The sequence below is a fragment of the Hypanus sabinus genome, chromosome 7 (assembly GCF_030144855.1).
Source record: "Hypanus sabinus isolate sHypSab1 chromosome 7, sHypSab1.hap1, whole genome shotgun sequence".
NCBI lineage: Eukaryota > Metazoa > Chordata > Chondrichthyes > Myliobatiformes > Dasyatidae > Hypanus > Hypanus sabinus.
This window is the reverse complement of record NC_082712.1, coordinates 71,732,213-71,751,298: the sequence shown is the minus strand read 5'-3', so window position 1 is coordinate 71,751,298 and position 19,086 is coordinate 71,732,213. Positions and strand designations below refer to the sequence as shown.

The 19,086-nt window shown below is 42.3% G+C and overlaps 1 protein-coding gene across 5 annotated transcripts in view; it reads left to right on the top strand.

Annotated features, from left to right (window-relative positions):
• Nucleotides 1-2,967: 2,967 nt before the first annotated feature.
• Nucleotides 2,968-19,086, top strand: part of LOC132396865 (SWI/SNF-related matrix-associated actin-dependent regulator of chromatin subfamily E member 1-related-like) — a 48,481-nt gene continuing 32,362 nt past the window's right edge. For 3 of the 5 annotated variants that reach the window (XR_009513154.1, XM_059974875.1, XM_059974873.1), the window contains exons 1-3: nucleotides 2,968-3,123; nucleotides 14,135-14,207; nucleotides 18,131-18,254. Coding sequence is in view for 4 of the 5 variants with exons in the window: in XM_059974875.1 (XP_059830858.1) it covers nucleotides 14,185-14,207; nucleotides 18,131-18,254 (147 nt within the window). In the remaining variant the exon portion in view is untranslated. Of the gene's footprint in view, nucleotides 3,124-8,731; nucleotides 8,839-14,134; nucleotides 14,208-18,130; nucleotides 18,255-19,086 lie in introns of those variants that run through there. The other 2 variants (XM_059974874.1, XM_059974876.1) reach the window with 2 other exon arrangements.

Sequence of the window (19,086 nt, the reverse complement as noted above, 5' to 3'; positions counted from 1 at the left end):
TGTTGAAATGGATGTCCCTTCCTTTTGATTCTGATTTACAACATTACTCGTACTATTAAAATAGTTAATACACAACAGGAATGTGACCCCCTTCAGTGGTTCCAACATTCAATGACATAATGGCAAATTGGAGACTTAAGTTCAGAAAGCTGAATTTCCCAATACCCTTTGAGTACTTTCTCCACTATTTTCTAGTGGAGAAAATAATATCAGTTTTACAGCAGGCTAGAATCAATAGTAGTTTGTAAAAGGGAATTTCAAAATTCTACCATCTGTAGTTTGGCGTGATCAGTCAGAGTCATACAGCATGGAAACAGGCCATTTGACCCTTAAAGTTCACACCAATCAATGGGAACATACCATTTTCCAGCACATGGCATCATAGCTGTCTATGCTTAGGGGATCCAACTGGTCACCTAGATACTTGTTAAATGTTGTTGTGGTTCTGCTCCAGCAGTTCTTTCAGGAAGTGTATTTGATGTCATCACCACTCTGTGGGTGGAAAAGGTGTCTCTCAGATCCCTTCTGGATCTCTTACCCTTTGTCTAAATCTATGATTTCTAGCTTTATCTACCTCTGATATGGGAAAATATTTTCTGCAGTCTTTCCCTCATAATTTTATATATCTCAATCCTGTCTCCTCCTAATCTGCTTCATTCCGGAGAAAACAGACCGAGCCTCTCTAGTCTCTTCTCATAAATGAAACAGTCCATCACAGTCAACATCATGGCGAATATCCTCTCCACCTTCTCTGGCATTATATACAGTGTGAGATCTTACCAATGTCTTGGAAAGTTGTGTTCAACATCCAGATTAGTGAAAGCTAGCATCCTGTGTACCTTCTTAAGTAGATAGTGAAAAATACTGAAAAATGAAACAATTTGCAAAGAAAAAATCAACTGTTCAAAATCTCTGGGATCAGAACCGAAAAATGTGATATTTTTAAAGTAATAGCTGAAAGCAGAATGATATTCTATTGTATACAACCCTTTTCAGGCCACAAAATGAAATACATTGCAGTTCCTGAAAATATGAAACAAAGAAAATGCTGGAACCACTCACCATGGTCAGACAACATTTATAGAGAGAGAAACAGAGTTAATGTCAGTTGAAATTCATAGACGCCACCCCCCCCCCCCCCCCCACCATCAGAAGTAATTTCTAAGCTGCAGATAAATTGGAAAGAGAAATTAACAAGACAAAAGAAAACATCCCGATCTGGCTGAGACCAGGGTTTCTACTGGGATGGGTTGATAAAGGGCAATTTGGAGGGTTACAAGAAGTAATGTGTTGGAGATAAAAAAAAAATCAGGGCATGCAATTGGAAAGGGTAAAAAGAACTGATCCAATATTATAGATGTATGATTTAGAGCTGAAATAGCCATTTCCGATAAAGAAAGTGAACGTGGGTTATCAAAGCATGGAGGATTGAAATCGCATGGCAGATGAGGTGCTGTTGCTCAGGCGTGCATTGACCTTGCTATGATAGTGCAACAGACTGAAGACAGGTTCCTCCAAAAGTAATTGGTCATTGCAAATTGTTCCGTGATTAGGATAGGGTTAATTGGGTTTGTTGGGGTGGCTTGAGGGGCCAGCTCCATGCTATATTGTTAAAATATATAAATAAAGTCTGAATGGATGTGGGGTGATGAATTGAAGTGGAGGGCATCTAGTTTCCTCTGTTGATTGACTACAGGTGCCCTGTAAAGTGATCACATACTCGACATTTGGTTTCTCTAATGGCGGGGCAAAATTCTCAAGGTCTTCACATACCACCAGCCTCCATACTTAATGAATAATCCTTTGAAATTACTGTAATTGAATAAGATTCCACCACCAGATGTACCTTCCTCTCCCTTTCCAGCACTTTCTTTGTGGCTGCTCCTTCATCTCCACCAGCCATTCACTTTTTTTACAGCAGTTTTCCATGCAACTGCAAGAGATGCAACACGCTGTCCCTTCCTGCCACTCTGTAGCCCAAACTGCCCTTCCAAATGAAGCAGCCATTCACTTACACTTCTTTCAATGTGCTGTACATTTGGAGCTCTGCTCCTCCACGGTGTTGAAAGCAAATGCAAACTGGGTGTCAGCCTTGCTGGAAGTTGTAGTTGTCAGAATACAGCAGCAGTCATAGTGGTGCCGCAACCCAGGTTTGATGGTAACCTCTAGAGCTGTTAGTGCAGACGTATCCATGAAGTCGCCTGGATTTCCTTTGGGTACTCTGGTTTCCTACAAAAATCCCAAAGATATGTGGTTTGGTTGTATGGCACAGTAGATTCCCTGTGGTATGTAGATGGGTGGTAGAATGTAGGAGAGATTGATGGAAATGTATGAAGAATCAAATGGGAATAGTGTAGGATTTGTGCAATTGGCTGCTGGATATTCATATAAACTTGAAGAACTGAAAAGCCTGTGTGTGTGCTGTATAATCCTCTCCCTATTCTCAAGAATTTAAGAAATAAGAGGATTTCCCTATCTGAGCCTGCTCCACCTGTTATCAATTAAATATGTTTTACCTTAGAGCCATTTTTCTACTTAATCCTTGTATCCAGAAATCGATCCATTTGTTCTCAATTAGTTTAGTGACTGAGCTTCCATAGCAGTCTGGGGTAGAGAATTATAAAAGTTATGGAGAAATTCCCCCTAATTTATCCCAACCCCAATCCTTGCTTTCCATTTGGAAACTTTTGTTGAACCTAACTTGATCCAGAATTGATTCCCTCACACCAAATTCTGCCGGAAGCTCCGGTGTTTTCCGCATTTTGCGCGGATTATAACAGGATTTAAATGTTATATACCGCTGCACCGCTGAATTTTAATCCAGGGACATTCTCCGGACGACACGGTGCTCAGCATCCAGGGCAAGGGCTGGACGCGGCGACTCCGGCCGGCAGGGGCGCTACCGAGCCGCCTGCCGGGTGCCGATGCCTGGTGACCTCTTCCTCTTGCCTCCCTGTAACCCGGCAGTAGAAGCGGGGAAGTGTGTGGGTTTACGGTTGAATGTGGACGGGAAGAGCTCTGCGGACTGGAGTGGGATCACGGCAGAGGGAGAGCGGCCTCCGGACGGGTAGGCAAGGCGAGCTGAGCACGTGGGAGCGCCGTGATCAAACAGCGCAGCAACAGGTACATCCGTGGCTGGGCTGTGTGGTGGTCTGCGTGTGTACACCGGGCTGTGTGTGTACGTACACCGGGCTGCTGATAGCGTGTTGTGTGTATATACTGGGTTGTGTGTCGTGTGTGTGTACATTGGGCAGTGTAGAGGTGTTTGTGTGTGTGTACACTGGGCTGCGTAGAGGTGTGTGTAGTATGTGTATTGTGTTTGGCTCTGTGTGTAGCGTGTGTATCTGTGTAGCTAGTTTGATGTACGTGTGTGCACAGGACTGTCTTAGTCTGTGTTTATTCGTACAACGGGCTGTGTGAGTGAGTGTGTTTATTATGAGTGCAGTGCCTGTGTAATGTGTATGTTCTGTGTGCACAGGGCTGTGTGTACTGTGCGTGTATAGTGTCTGTAGTGTGTATGTACACACCTGGTTCTGTGTGTAATGTGTGTGTATATATAGTGTGTTTAGTGTGTAAGGTGTGTGTGTATACACGTGTGTAGAGTGTTTGTCATGTGAGTGTGTATAATGTGTGTCAGTGTAGAGTGTGTTATGTGTGTTTGTGTGTAGTTTCTCTGTATATAGACTTGGCTCTGTGTGTAGTGAGTTTATGTACACTGAGTTCTGTGTGTATGCACACATGCACATGAATTTGTGTAGTGTGTGTAGCATATATGTACATCAGGCTGCATGAGCAGTGTGTGTATGCGTAGTGTGTTTGTGTGTATACTGGGCTTTCTGTATATAGTGTGTGCTTGTGTGTGTATCTGTTTGTAGTGAGTGTGTGTAGTTTGTATACACCTGGCTGTGTGTGTGTGTGTGCTTGTGCATAATCTGTGTGTGCGTAGTGTGTAAGTTATGTGTTTATATTGTGTGTATGTAGTGTGCATGTAGAGTGGCATGCAGAAGTTTGGGCACCCGGTCAAACTTTCTGTTACTGTGAATAGTTAGGTGAGTAGAAGATGAACTGATCTCCAAAAGTCATAAAATTAAAGATAAAACATTCTTTTCAACATTTTTAGCAAGATTAGTGTATTATTTTTGTTTTCTACAATTTTAGAGTGAAAAAATGGAAAGGAGCACCACACAAAAGTTTGGACATTTCAAGAGATTTGAGCTCTCGGATAACTTTTACCAAGATCTCAGACCTTAATTAGCTTGTTAGGGTTATGGCTTGTCTACAGTCATTGTTGGGAAAGGCCAGGTGATGCAAATGTCAAACCTTTATAAATACACTGACTCCTCAAACCTTGTCCCAACAATCAGCAGCCATAGGCTCCTCTAAGCAGCTGCTTAACACTCTAAAAATTAAAATAAATGATGCCCACAAAGCAGGAGAAGGCTATAAGAAAATAGCAAAGTGTTTTCAGGTAGCCGTTTCCTCAGCTCGTAATGTAATTAAGAAATGGCAGTTAACAGGAACAGTGGAGGTGAAGTTGAAGTTTGGAAGACCAAGAAAATTTTCCGAGAGAACTGCTCATAGGATTGCTAGAAAGGTAAATCAACACCCCTGTTTGACTGCAAAAGACCTTCAGGAATATTTAGCAGACTCTGGAGTGGTGGTGCACTGTTCTACTGTGCAGCGACACCTACACAAATATGACCTTCGTGGAAGAGTCATCCGAAGAAAACATTTCCTGTGTCCTCATCACAAAATTCAGCATCAGAAGTTTGCAAAGGAACATCTAAACAAGCCTGATGCATTTTGGAAACAAGTCCTGTGGACTGATGAAGTTAAAATAGAACTTTTTGGCCACAGTGAGCAAAGGTATGTTCGGAGAAAAAAAGGTGCAGAATTTCTTGGAAAGAACACTTCTCCAACTGTTAAGCACGGGGGTGGATCGAACATACTTTGGGCTTGTGTTGCAGCCAGTGGCACAGGGAACATTTCACTGGTAGAGGGAACAATGAATTCAATTAAATTCCAGCAAATTCTGGAAGCAAGCATCACACCGTCTGTAAAAAAAAAATGAAGATGAAAAGAGGATGTCTTCTGCAACAGGACAATGAGCCTAAACACACCTCAAAATCCACCATGGACTACCTCAGGAGGCGCAAGCTGAAGGTTTTGCCATGACCCTCACAGTCCCCCAACCTAAACATCATCAAAAATCTGTGGATAGACCTCAAAAGAGCAGTGCATGCAAGATGGCCCAAGAATCTCACAGAACTGGAAGCCTTTTGCAAGGAAGAATGGGTGAAAATCCCCCAAACAAGAATTGAAAGACTCTTAGCTGCCTACAGAAAGTGTTTACAAGCTGTGGTACTTGCCAAAGGAGATGATACTAAGTACTGACCATGCAGAGTACCCAAACTTTTACTTCTGGCCCTTTTCCTCTTCTGTTATTTTGAAACTGTAAAAGATGGAAATTTTAAAAAAGTAGTATTGCTTAAAGTATTAAAGAAATGTGTCATCTTTAACTTTATGCCTTTTGGAAATCAAGTCATCTTTTACTTGCTTAGCTATTCACAGTAGCAGAAATTTTGATTGGGGTGCTGAAACCTTTGTATGCCACAGTATGTAGTGTATTCACCGGGCTGTGGGCATATGTGTGCGTAGTGTGTGCATATACCTGACTGTGTATATTTGTGTGTACACTGGGCTGTGTCTGTGGTGTGAAGGTATGTGCCATGCTGTGTTTATAGTGTGTTTGTGCTTTGTGTGTTTGTAATCTGTGTGAGTGTATATCAAGCTGGCACTTGAACAACTAGGGAATAAGCAGTAAGGGTGGAGTGTACTCTGACACCGGTTGCATTGCGGTATGAGATTTCTATCAGACTAGGTTGAAGAAGTTTCTCCCTAACTACTATCAGCAAATCACCTCTCAACACTTTGATTGCTGTTAACTCACAATCAGGGATGCCTACCAATCCATCCGTCACTGCCAGTCTGGTAAATTCAACGACTTGCCCTGTGTATGCACAGAGTCTAAAGAGCACGGCACCAGTAAAGAGAACTACAGGGATGGCAGAGGTGGAGGGTTACTTAGACTGACCGGGTTCAAGGTTTGTCAGTGGACCTAAATGAATGGTCATCACCAGCTTAAGGACATAGGATGTGTGCGTAGCCACAAAATCTTCCTGAGTTTGCCCCACCCAGATGCCTTGAATGAACGAGGCATTCGTAATCTGTAAGATTTGGGGCGACCCCATTCATGTAAGAAGTCCCATTACAGCCCCAGGAAAGCCATTGAGAGCACAGAGGCCATTCCAACTAAATTGTACATGGATGCTTGACAGTTGTGGCAGGGCATGCACAATATCACTTCCTACAAGGTGAGATTGGATGGTATAAGTGGCAGTAGCCCATCACTTGCAAATGAACTCAATCCCTGTCATGCAAGGTCTGATAGGGAGAGCCGTGACACACCCACAGAGCCCCCTTTCTGCAACGTTCCTACTAAATTTTGAAAGGACTAAATAAGGTGGATGTGGAGAGGATGTTTCCTATGGTGGGCTATCCAGAACTAGATGAGACAGCCTCAAAATTGAGGGGCAACCCTTTAGAACAGAGGGAAGGAGGAATTTTTTTAGCCAAAGAATAGTAAATCTGTGAAATGCTTTGCCACAGACTGCGGTAGGGGCCAAGTCCATGGGTATATTTAAGGCGTAAATTGATCATTTCCTGATTGGTCAGAACATCAAAGGATCTGGAGAGAAGGCAGCTGTATGGGGTTGAGTAGGATCCAGGATCAGCCATGATGAAATTGCTGAGAAGGCTTGATGGGCTGAATGGCCTAATTCTCCTCCTATGTCTTATGGTCTTGTGGATGGCATTCCATGTAGACCACTGATCACTTCTACAAGGAACGCTGTTGCAGGAGGGCAACATCCATTATCAAGGATACTCACCACCCAGATCATGATCTCTTTTCATTGCTGCCATTAGGAGGAAGGTACAGGAGCTTTAGGTGCCATGCCACCAGGTTCAGGAACAGTTATTACCCTTCAACCAGAATTGATAACTTTATTCATCCCAACACTGAACTTATTCCACAACCAATGGACTCACTTTCAAGGACTCTACAACTTATGTTCTTAAATATTTATTATTTATTATTATTCTTTTCCTTTTTGTATTTACACAATCTGTTGTCTTTTGCACATTGGTTGTTTGTGTGATTTTTCATTAATTATTTGTATTTACTGTGAATGCTCACAGGAAAATGAATATATGTACCCTTTTTGTAAAATGTGTTCTGATCTCCTTCCAAGTCCCAATAACAGAGAAACACAATCTGTCTAAACTAATAATACACAAACAATTGTCCTACTTGTCAATACTGAGTATAGTCTCAATAAAGTATGTGAAGTTATGCCTTCTACAAAAGTTATTTGGATTCAGGTCTTCCATGAATGAGATGAGATTGGAGGTGTGGGTTGTAGAGGTGCCGTGCCCTATATATTAAAAACAAAGACAAAGTCAGGTCACTGACAGAGCCTGCACTTCTCAAGAAAGATCTGTTTATGTGTAGCATGCTTCGATCAAAACAACTTTCAGGTGACCTCAGAAGAATTGTAGAGATGCATGAAGCTGGAAAAGTCTACAAAATCATTCTAAAGACCTGAGTGTTCATCAGTCCACAGTAGGGGAAATTGTCTCCAAATGGAGGAAATTCAGTACTGTTGTTACTCTCCCTAGGAGTGGGTGTCCTGCAAAGATCATACCAAGAGCACAATGTGTAATGCTGAAGGAAGTGAAAAATAACCCAAGGGTTACAGCAAAAGTCCTGCAGAAATCACTGGAACTTGCTGAAGTCTCTGTTCATGTGCCCACTGTAAGAAGAACACTGAACAAGAGTGGTGTTCATAAAAACTTTGCTGCATGTCTGTCGTTTGCAAAAGACCACCTGGATGTTCCACAGTGCTTCTGGGACAATGTTCTGTGAGACAGATGAGACAAAAGTTGAACTTTTTGGCAGAAATGCACACCACTATGTTTGGAGGATAAAGGGCATTACACAACAACACCAAAACTTCACCTCAACTGTGAAGCATGGTGGAAGGAGCATCATGGTTTGCGGCTGTTTTCTGCCTCAGACCCAGGACAGCTTTAATCACTTAATGAATTCAAAATTGTGTCAAAATATTTTGCAAGAGAATGTCACGGTAGTAGTCTGACCTGAATCATAATGATCTGAAACATGAGTAAATTAACAACAGAGTGGCTTAAAAAGAAAAAAAAATTGTGTTTTGGAATGGCTAAGTCAGTGTGTAGACCTTAAACCTGTTCATGCAAAGTAGCCCAGAAGTATTGAACTGAAACAGTTTGGAGTAATGGTCTAAAATTCTTCCTCACCTTTGTACAAATCTGATCAGCAGCTATGGCAAACTTTGGTGGAGGTGATTAAATACAAAGGTGCACAGACTTTTTCCAGTCTGGAATGTGTATGATTAAACTATACATTTGGTTAAGACATGTAAAGTACGATTGTTTGTGTGATATTAGTTTAAGCAGATTGTGTTCGTCTATTATGGTGATTTAGATGAAGATAAGATATATGAGTAATTAATGCAGAAAATCAGATAATTGCAAAGGGTTCACAAACTTTTTTTGCAACTGTATATATATATCACAGTATATACTTATGTATTCTAATAATAAATTTACTTTGAACTTTAAAAATTTCCAGATGACCATATAATTTCAGGCCCTGAGGCTGATGTCCAAGTGCTTTTCAAGAGGGTGAATTCATGAAATGCATCTGGTCCAGATGGTGTACCTGCCTGGAGTATTAATGCAAGTATTCAGTGTCTTGCTTCTGTGGTCTGAGTTTCCTCACTGCTTCAAAAAGGCATTTATTATATCAGTGTCCAAGGAGAACACGGTGATCTGCATCCTCTGCATTTTGCCTAGTGCCACAACAGGAATGGAGCAGATGAAATTTCTATGGCTCTTTATTCTGCTTTAGGGCATCTAAAGAACACAAACTCATACGTCAGGCTCCTGTTCATCATCTACAGCTTGTTGTATAATACATTCATCCCATCCAAGACCGTGGTCTCTGTACTTCCATCTGCAACTGGATACTTGATTTCCACATTGGCAGCCCTCAGTCCATGAGGGTTGGCAATAACATCGTACCTTTGCTGTCATCAGCTCAGTAGCACCTCAAAGCTGTGTCCTTTCTGTACACAGTGACTGGCTTTGCACAAAATACAATATTGTCTTCAAATTTGCCAGTGATGGGGCAGTTGTTGGATGAATCACAAGTGGAGTAGAGTCAGCTTACCGGAGCGAGATGGGAATAGGGTTGAGTGGTGCTACAGCAGCAACCTAAAGAACTGATTGTTGACTTCAGGAAGGAGAAGAAAGAAGGGTGAGCATGCACAAGTTTACATTGGGGAATCAACAGTGGAAAGAAACAGCAGCTTTAAATTCCCGGATATTCGCATATCAGATGGCCATCCATGTACTTGCAATCATAAAGAAAGTGCACCTGCACCTTTAATTTCTTCGGAGGTTGAAGAAGTTTGGCTTATTACTGAAATCTCCATGGGTGTGCTGTTGAAGGTATCCTGACTGGTTGCATCAAGAGCTGATAAGCAATTCAAATGCACCGGAATGTGCAAGGCTGCCTGATAGGTCACAAGCAAGTGTCTGCCCATTATACCAGAGGCACAGCATAAAGAAGGTACCATCCATCATCAGTGATCCTCACCATTGGGCAGGAGGTGCAGAAGCCAAAAATCCCACACCAGCTACTTCCTTCAATCATTCGGTTCTTGAGCCAGCCAACAAAACCATAATCATTACTATTTAAGCAACACACGCAAAATGCTGGTGGAACGCAGCAGGCCAGACAGCATCTATAGGAAGAAGTACAGTTGATGTTTCAGGCCAAGACCCTTCGTCAGGACTAACTGAAAGAAAAGATAGTAAGAGATTTGAAAGTAGGAGGGGGAGGGAGAAATCCAAAATGACAGGAGAAGACAGGAGGGAGAGTGGTGAAGCTAAGAGCTGGAAAGGTGATTGGCAAAAGGGATACAGAGCTGGAGAAGGGAAAGGAGCATGGGACGGGAGGCCTAGGAAGAAAGAAAGGGGGAGGGGGAGCACCAGAGCGAGATGGAGATCAGGCAGAGAGTGATTGTGAGAGGGGCAGAGAGAGAAGAAAAGGGGGGAAATAATAAGGGATGGGGTAAGGAGGGAAGGAGGGGCATTAACGGAAGTTAGAAAAATCAATGTTCATGCCATCAGGTTGGAGGCTACCCAGATGGAATATAAGTAGTTGTTCCTCCAACCTGAGTGTGGCTTCATCTTGCCAGTAGAGGAGGCCTTGGATAGACATATCAGAATGGGAATGGGATGTGGAATTAAAATGTGTGGCCACTGGGAGATCCTGCTTTGGCGGACAGAGCGTAGGTGTTCAGCGAAACGGTCTCCCAGTCTGCATCCGGTCTCATTAATATATAAAAGGCCGCAGCAGAAGCACTGGATGCAGTATACCACACCAGCCGACTCACAGGTGAAGTGTCGCCTCACCTGGAAGGACTGTCTGGGGCACTAAATGGTGATGAGGGAGGAAGTGTAAGGGCAGGTGTAGCACTTGTTCTACTTACAAGGATGTGCCAGGAGGGAGATCAGTGGGAAGGGATGGTTGGGGGAAACGAATGGACAAGGGAGTTGCGTAGGGAGCGATCCCTGTGGAACGCAGAAAGATGGGGAAGGAAAGATGTGCTTGGTAGTGGGATCCCGTTGGAGGTGGCCGAAGTTACAGAGAATTATATGTTGGACCCAGAGGCTGGTGGGGTGACAAGTGAGGGCAAGGGGAACCCTATCCCAAGTGGGGTGGCGGGCGGATGGGGTGGGAGCAGATGTGCGGGAAATGGGAGAGATGCGTTTGAGAGCAGAGTTGATGATGGAGAAAGGGAAGCCCCTTTCTTTAAAAAAGAAGGCATCTCCTTTGTCCTGGAATGGAAAGCCTCATCCTGAGAGCAGATATGGCGGAGATGGAGGAATTGCGAGAAGGGGATGGCATCTTTGCAGGATACAGGGTGGGAAGAGGATTAGTCCAGGTAGCTGTGAGAGTCTGTAGGCTTATAGTAGGTATCAGTAGATAAGCCATCTCTAGAGATGGAGACAGAAAGATCAAGAAAGGGGAGGGAGGTGTTGGAAATGGACTACGTAAATTTGAGGGCAGGGTGTATGTTGGAGGCAAAGTTAATGAAGTCAGCAAGCTCAGCATGCGTGCAGGAGGCAGCGCCAATGCAGTCGTCGATGTAACGAAGGAAAAGTTTGCGTCATTACTGTTTAGCAGCCCTCTGACCACTTTGATCACCTTGCACTACAATGGACTGTATTGTTCTAATTGTGATCTTTCTCGTAAAAGTTGTGCATAATTTGTTTTTATGCGAATGCTTCTTTTCTGATACGTTGTGTCTGTGCTGCTGCAAGTAAGTTTTTTATTTCATGTATGAATACTGGTACTCTTGCATATGACAATAAATTCAACTTTGACATTACGGTGTGTATACCTGGGAATGTGGTGTGTGGTGTGTGTACACAGCAGTGTAGTGTAGAGTGCACAGCAGTTTGTAGACACCAGTGGGTGGGTTGCACTTTGCTGCGGGCGTACCCACCTCTGGGATTGATGTAGTGTGGTAGGTATACCTGGTTAAGGGTTTCTGAAGGCCATTGGCAAGGTGCCACGTATGAGGATGCTTAACAAGATGAGAACCATGGTATTACAGGAATGATAATAATATGGATAGAAGATTGGCTGACTGGCAAGAGGCAAAGAGTAGGAATAAAGGGGGCCTTTTCTGGTTGGTTGCCTGTGACTAGTGGTGTCCCCCAGGCTTTGTGTTAGGGGCACTTCATTTCACATGTGTTGTAATATGATCAAAATTACTAGAGAGACACTGAAGCTAGTGAATACAGAAGTGTTCATTCAATGAAATAAGATACTTTTTGATAAAGAGGCCTGTTTGACCCAATAGAACATGATATTTTATATGCTAAAGATCAAAGGTAGAGGCAGGACAATTCTATAGTTACAATGTATCTACAATGCCTCCTTTGAATTCCATATACCTTTTATACAAACCAACACACCCTTTATCAGAACCGGAAACACTGATTGTACACTTTTCCATAGATGCTGCCTGGCCTGCTGAGTTCCTCCAGCAGTTTGTGTGTGTTGCTTGGATTTCCAGCATCTGCAGATTTTCTCTTGTCTGTGATTGGACTACTTTTCATACCTCCATTTTTGTCATCACACTCCAGACATCCAAAATGAATATAATCAGCATTGTCTGGTTTTCAATTAACGGTGTTCACTGCTCCAGGAAACTATTGTCCGGGGCTACGTTTACTCTGCAATTCTTATTTGTTGCTGAAGTTAATGCTTTGCTATATACCCAAACTCCAGAATATACCACAACAATATGTCAATGATTTGGATGATTGAATTGATGGATGGAGGGGCAGGTAGAGTTGAGGAAGCAGGGAGTCTGCAGAAGGACTTGGAGAAATGGAGAATGGCAAAGAAGTATGGCAGATGCAATATAGTATAGTGAAGTGTATTGTCATACACTTTGATGGAAGGAATAAAGGTGTAGATTATTTTTAACTGTGGAGAAAATTAAAGGTGGAAAGAGACTTGAGAGTCTTCATGCAGGATTCCGTAAAGTTTAACTTGCAGAATATGTTGGTGGACAGGAAGGCAAGTAGAATGTTAGCATTCATTTCAAGAGGACCGGAATATAAAAATAGTGCCTTCTAAGGCATTGGTCTGACTACATTTGGAGTATTAAGCAGTTTTGGCCCCTTCATCTAAGAAAAGATGTGTTACCTTTGGAGAGGGCCTGGAAGAAGTCATGAGAATGATTCTGGGGATGAAAGGGTTAATGTATGAGGAGTGTTTGAATGGCTCTGGGCCTGTACTTGCTGGAGTTTGAAAGAATTGGAGGGTGAAGAGGAATCTCATTGAAATCTATGAAATATTGAAAAGGCCGAGATAGAGTGGATGTTGAGAGGATGTTTTCTATAGTGGGTGCATTTCGGACCAGAGGACACAGCCTCGTTATAGAGGGACATCTTTTTAGAACAGAGGTGAGGAATTTCTTTAGCTAGAGGGTGGTGAATCTGTGGAAATCATTGCCACAGACAACTGTGGAGGCCAAGTCATGGGTATGTTTAAAGTGGAAGTTGATAAGTTTTTGATTAATCAGGGCAGGAAAATGGGATTGAGAGGGATAACATGATGGAATGGTGGTGTTACATACACTGGGATTAGTCCATGGTGGTAGTTGCAACCAGTATTTGCCCTATTAGGCACTGGAGCAGGTACGATCAGCTGTAGCTATGGTGAACATCAACCCAGGCACATTCAAGTGACATTAGTGTGCAAAGTGGCAAACTGGGATGTGGTCTTAGAGTCCACTGCAGCTGGTAAACTTAGGTATGGTTATAGTGTGTACACTTTATGGACATATTTTACACCATGGCTGCCACCCTTGTGTACACCTCTACTGGCTCTTCCTGAAGCACAGCAGCAGGTACACCACCTGTGGCTCCAGCACATCACATCACAAACTTTATCTTGACAATTGTTTAAAAGGAGAATAATATTGTTTTGTAATTATTTTGCATTGTTGTTCTTTATTTCAAACTTTGTCTTTGATAGGATGTTGATCTTGCAGCAACTGAGAATGTAATGGTTTTCCTGTATCTAGCTATGCACCAGATATGTATTGCAATGCCACAGCATTGGAAGATGGACCTGAATACTTTCCCATGTTCCCCTGGCGTACTTCCCATGGTACACACTACCACAGCTACCTAGCATAAACTTGTATTATTGTTTTTAAATTATACTTTTTAAAATTTTGCTGAGTGAGAGGTAGTGAATAATGAGAGATATTCAGTCCAAATTTAAATATGTAATAATATAGAAGGATTCTCTTGTAGAACTTGTAATAAGATCCTAAAAATTAGTTCTTGTGCACCTGACTTTATTTGATTCAAACCTGCAATTGTGCAGAACCGTAGTTTTCAGGTATTAATGCAGCTTCTTTTATAATTCTCTAACCAGGCACATTGTGTAACCTCTGTTTGACTTCATCATTTGCACATTTGTCAACGATGGATTGTACTCCAGACTCTGGGTAAGTTCAGTTTTTAGTATGGAAATTCTTATTTCTAATGTATAGTACATATGTTTATCAGTTGTATGTGGCTGTTAATATCTGTGTTAATTTACTATGATTGCACAACTGGTTTGACTTATTTAGCAAAATTGCAGGAGACCAGTTTTCTGAATGGGTATCTTTAAGATAGATTTCAAAGTTTTCCTCTGAGCAAGTTTTTAGTGACCTCTCTAATAATCTCCTCCACAGTGGTCAATTTAAAAGCTCAAAGGTTCATTTATTATCAAAGTATGTACGCAATTATAACTCTGAGATTTGTCTCCTCAGATAGCCACAGAACAAAGAAAACCATGAAAGTCAGTTCAAAGAAAAACACCAACACCCCCACATAGACAAAAAACAAATTGCGCAGTGACATCAAACCCCCCCCCACGCAGAAAAATAAATCCTGCAAACGGCAAGAACATTAGACCCCAATACCCCCACACCCGCACAAATGAAAGCTAACAAATCACACCAAATTTGCATAGTAAGGGAATTAAGGGTTATGGGGATATTGCAGGTATGTGGAGATAAGTCCATGGCCAGATCAGCCATGATCTTATTGAATGGCATGGCAGTCTTGATGGGCCAGATGGTCTACTCCTGCTCCTATTTCTTATTGTCAAATGGCAACAAGAAAGAAAAGGTGAAAATGCAGAATATAGGTTAAAAAAATATAACTGAAAGAATCCACAGTCCAAACCGTAAATCACAGAACTTTGATAACATCCTCTGATAGCATTGAGGCAGTGAGCGACCACTTGAACACAGAGACTTTCCCTTAGGAGCAGCAAGTGATAGGCTGTCATACAAGCAAGTGTAAGATCCTTCACAGCAGCAAGCAAGAGGCAGGTAGTCAGCACTAAGCATTTGCTTGCCTTCTGCATTCACCTCTGTTTCAATCTACTTCAACAGTTTAATGGATGAGAAATGAAGTTGATTGCACCACTAAGCTTCTTTGGCTCAAGGCCGATCGCCTTCTGGAATTTTCTTGAATACAGCAATGCGAGAAATCATTCAATCGATCTCCTAGCTGTAAATCACAGGCTCTAACAGTTCCAGAAATACATTTAAAATAAAAAGAAGATGAAGAAGTGAAGTTTTTCTGGGTTATCTGGAAGGTAGTGCTTGAAGATGTATTGTTTGCTAGTGCCACCTTGACTGATAAAACTTTGAGGTGTTTTGATATGTGCTGTAAATGGCACATCTTCACTTTCTGTTATCTTAATCAAAAGTTGGGCTTTAATATAAATTATCGGACCATTTGCTAGAATAGTACATTCATCTCTTCACTGGTTTCAGTAAAATTTCAGTAAATTAACATAAACTTGATAATTCAAAAACTGCCATTTTTGATTTGTTGATCAACACACATGAAATGCTGGAGGAACTCAGCAAGTCAGGCAGCATCTATAGAGCTGAATAAAGAGTCAAAGTTGCAGGACGAGACCCATTATCGGGACTGCAATTAGGAGGAGGAAAAATAAATGACTCCAACCAATTTGCAGGTGAAATGTTGTTTGGAAGGTTTGTTTGGAGCCCTGATTAGTGGTGAGGCAGGAGGTGTAGGGACAGGTATAGTACCTGATACACTTGGAGGGGTAAGTGTAAAATCAGTGGGGAGGGGCAAGTGTTCAATGGAGTTATGTGGAGAATGATCCCTCTGAAAGAAGGAGGTGGAAATAAAGGTGTTTCATAGTAAGATCTGGTTAGAGATGGTGGAAGTTATGAAGAATGGTGTGCTGGGTATGGACGCTCATAAGGTGGCGGGTATGGGCGCTCATGAGGTGGCGGGTAAGGACAATGGGAACCCTAGCCCTGCTACAGCAGTGGGAGGATGGGGTAAGGGCAGATGTGTGGAAAATGGAGATGTGTGTGAGGGCAGCTTCGATGATAGTGCAAGGGAAATCCTGTTCCCCTTTATATATGACTTTTCAGATGTTCTAGAATGGAAAGCCTGATCTCGAGAACAGATGTGACAGAGATGGACGAACTAAGGTGGGGGGGGGGGGTGGTATTTATTTTAACAAGTGACAGGATGAGAAGGGGTATAGTCAAGATAACTGAGTCAGTAGGTGTGGCCAAGGGCATTCACACTGGCCTCAGCTATGTCTGCCTTTTTGTTGGCTATTTGGAACAGTCCATTTTCTAAGACTTCGCTGATTACACCCAACATTTTGTCTGCTACATTGACAACTGCAATGGCGCTATTTCCTGCAATTTCATCAAATTTTCCTCCAACTTTCACCCTGCCCTCAAACTTACTTGCTCCATCTCTGACACTTATCACCCTTTTTTCGAGCTCCCTGTTCTCCATCTCTGGAGACAGACCATCTACTGACATTTTCAGCAAATGCATTGACTATAGACTAACATTACTTTTGTGTAGTATTAATCAAACTTTCTAAGTGACTTGTAAGCGTTGGAATTTAAATTTTTATTCAGGGAAATACAGAGAATATAGACCAGTGCAGCACTGGAACAGGCCCTTTGCCCCTTGATGTTGTGTAGAATTAAAATAAAAATTTTGCAAAATACTTGTAAAAATGCCATCCCCTTCTCTCAATTCCTCTGCCTCCACCGCATCTGCTGTCGGGATGAGGTTTTTCATTTCAGAATGAAGGAGTTGTCCTCCTTTTTCAAAGAAAGGGGCTTCCCTTCCTCCACCATCATTGCTTCCCTCAACTGCATTTCTTCCATTTCAAGCCCATCTGCTCTTACTCCATCATTCCGCCACTCTACCAGGGACAGGGTTCCTCTTGACCTCACCTACCATCCCACCAGCCTCCATGTCCAGCACATAATTCTCCAAAACTTCTGCCATCTCCAGTGGGATCCCACCACCAAACACATCTTTCTGTTCCCCTGCTTTCTGCAGGGATTGCTCCCAACGCTACTCCCTTGTCCATTTGTCCCTCCCCACTAATCTCCCTCTTGGCACTTATCCTTGCAAGCCAAGCAAGTGCTACACCTATCCCTACACCTCCTCCCTCACTACCATTCAGGACCCCAAACAGTCCTTCCAGGTGAGGTTATACTTCACCTGTGAGTCTGTTGGGGTCATATACAGTGTTTGATGCTCCTGGTGTGGCCTCCTATATCTTGGTGAGACCCGATGCAGATTGGGAGACTGCTTCACCAAGCACCTATGCTCCATCGGCCACCAACCTGATGGCATGAACATTGATTTATTGAAGTTCCAGTAATGCCCTCCATTCCACCCCCTTCACCATTTCCCATTCCTTTTTCCCTCTCACTTTATCTCATTGTCTTCCCATTGACTCCCTCTGGTGCTCCTCCCCGCTTTCTTCCATGGCCTTTTACCAATTTGTCTGTTTTACCAGTTTACTTCCCAGCTCTTTACTTCATCTCTCTCCCTTCAGGTTTCACCAATCACCTTGTGTATCTCCCTCCCCCACCCCCCCCCCCCCCCCCACCTTTTAAATCTACTCAGCTTTTTTCTCCAGTGCTGCCAAAGGGTTTCAGCCCAAAACGTCAGCTGTACTCTTTTCTAAGATGCATGCTGGCTGGCTGAGTTACTCCAGCATTTTGCATGTGTTGCTCAGATTTCCAGCACCTGCAGATTCTTTCTTGTTTATGAAACTAGAAGATCTGTCAGTCTAGCACAATGAAAGTCATAAGGGCCACATTTATTGTACCTTGTATTAAAATTTCAAACTTTAACCTTTGCTGAACTCTCCAGGTTTTGGGAGTAGGTCTGGCCACTTTATTGATCAGGAACAGAAGATTTAACCTAATGTTGCTTAAACTATAATTTTTTTCCTATATTGATACAACCACCAAAGTCTAGATTTGACTATACAGCTATTTCTTATTGTGTCAGTGCATTTAGTATACTGAATGTGAATCTTCATACTTTTGTTATATTACCTCTGTAGATGCTCAGGTGCTCCAGGATCACCACACGAAGTAAAACAGGATGGAAGTGAGACATCGAAAGATCAAAATATGTACAATGGATCTCAGAAGAACGATAAACCCATTGAGAAGAAAAATGAAGAAGTAAGTAGTATTATCTGCAAGAAACTTTGTCAGATGTTATCCTTACTTCTCAGAGGTGTGATTTGTTAGTGAATGCTTTCCAGTTTCATTTGGGCAAAAATTCCAATGCCATTTAGTTGATAGCCACAAAGCTCAGGGCAGTTCTGTTCTGTAGATTCTTTAAATACTCTAGTCTACACACTTTGCTCAAACCAACCATCTATTTTTGATTCATTACTTCTTGAGCATCAGGTAGGCAAATGGAGTTGCTTTGCTCTTGGAGAATACGTTGGGACCATTTCCTTTGTATACAGCTGTATCTTGCATGTTTGTCACTTATCCCCATGCATGGCTGTTACATAGAGCAATATTCTCACTTTTGATGAATTTGCTGGTCTCAATTTGATGAGAGCATTTGATTGCCTTGACTTGTTGCTTTTGACGGGTGATCATTTTGCTAATTTGTTGGTACTTGTACTTGCCTCCATTTACCCAATACACTGCTTCTGAAGGCATAAAGAATCCAATTAAAGGGTTATTTGGATTATTGCTAGTGTTTGAAAGTTAATCTTCCTGCACACTTATTTTGTGCTCTGCTCTGATCTTAAGTTTTTTCTTTTTAACCCAGTACAACCCACAGAGATAGAAATGGCAAACAGTTAAATGGCATGCTCCCTGTGAAGTGTGGGAAATCAAGGAGAAGTTAAGTGTTCCTGGCAATTACATTTGCAGGAGGTATGTCTAGCTGTAGCTCCTCTTAGATCGCATAGACTGGTTGCAGTGACATTTGGACTCAATGAGGAAGCAGAGAGTGTTAAATCAAGACTATTACACTGCAAGTTTGGGTGGTAGT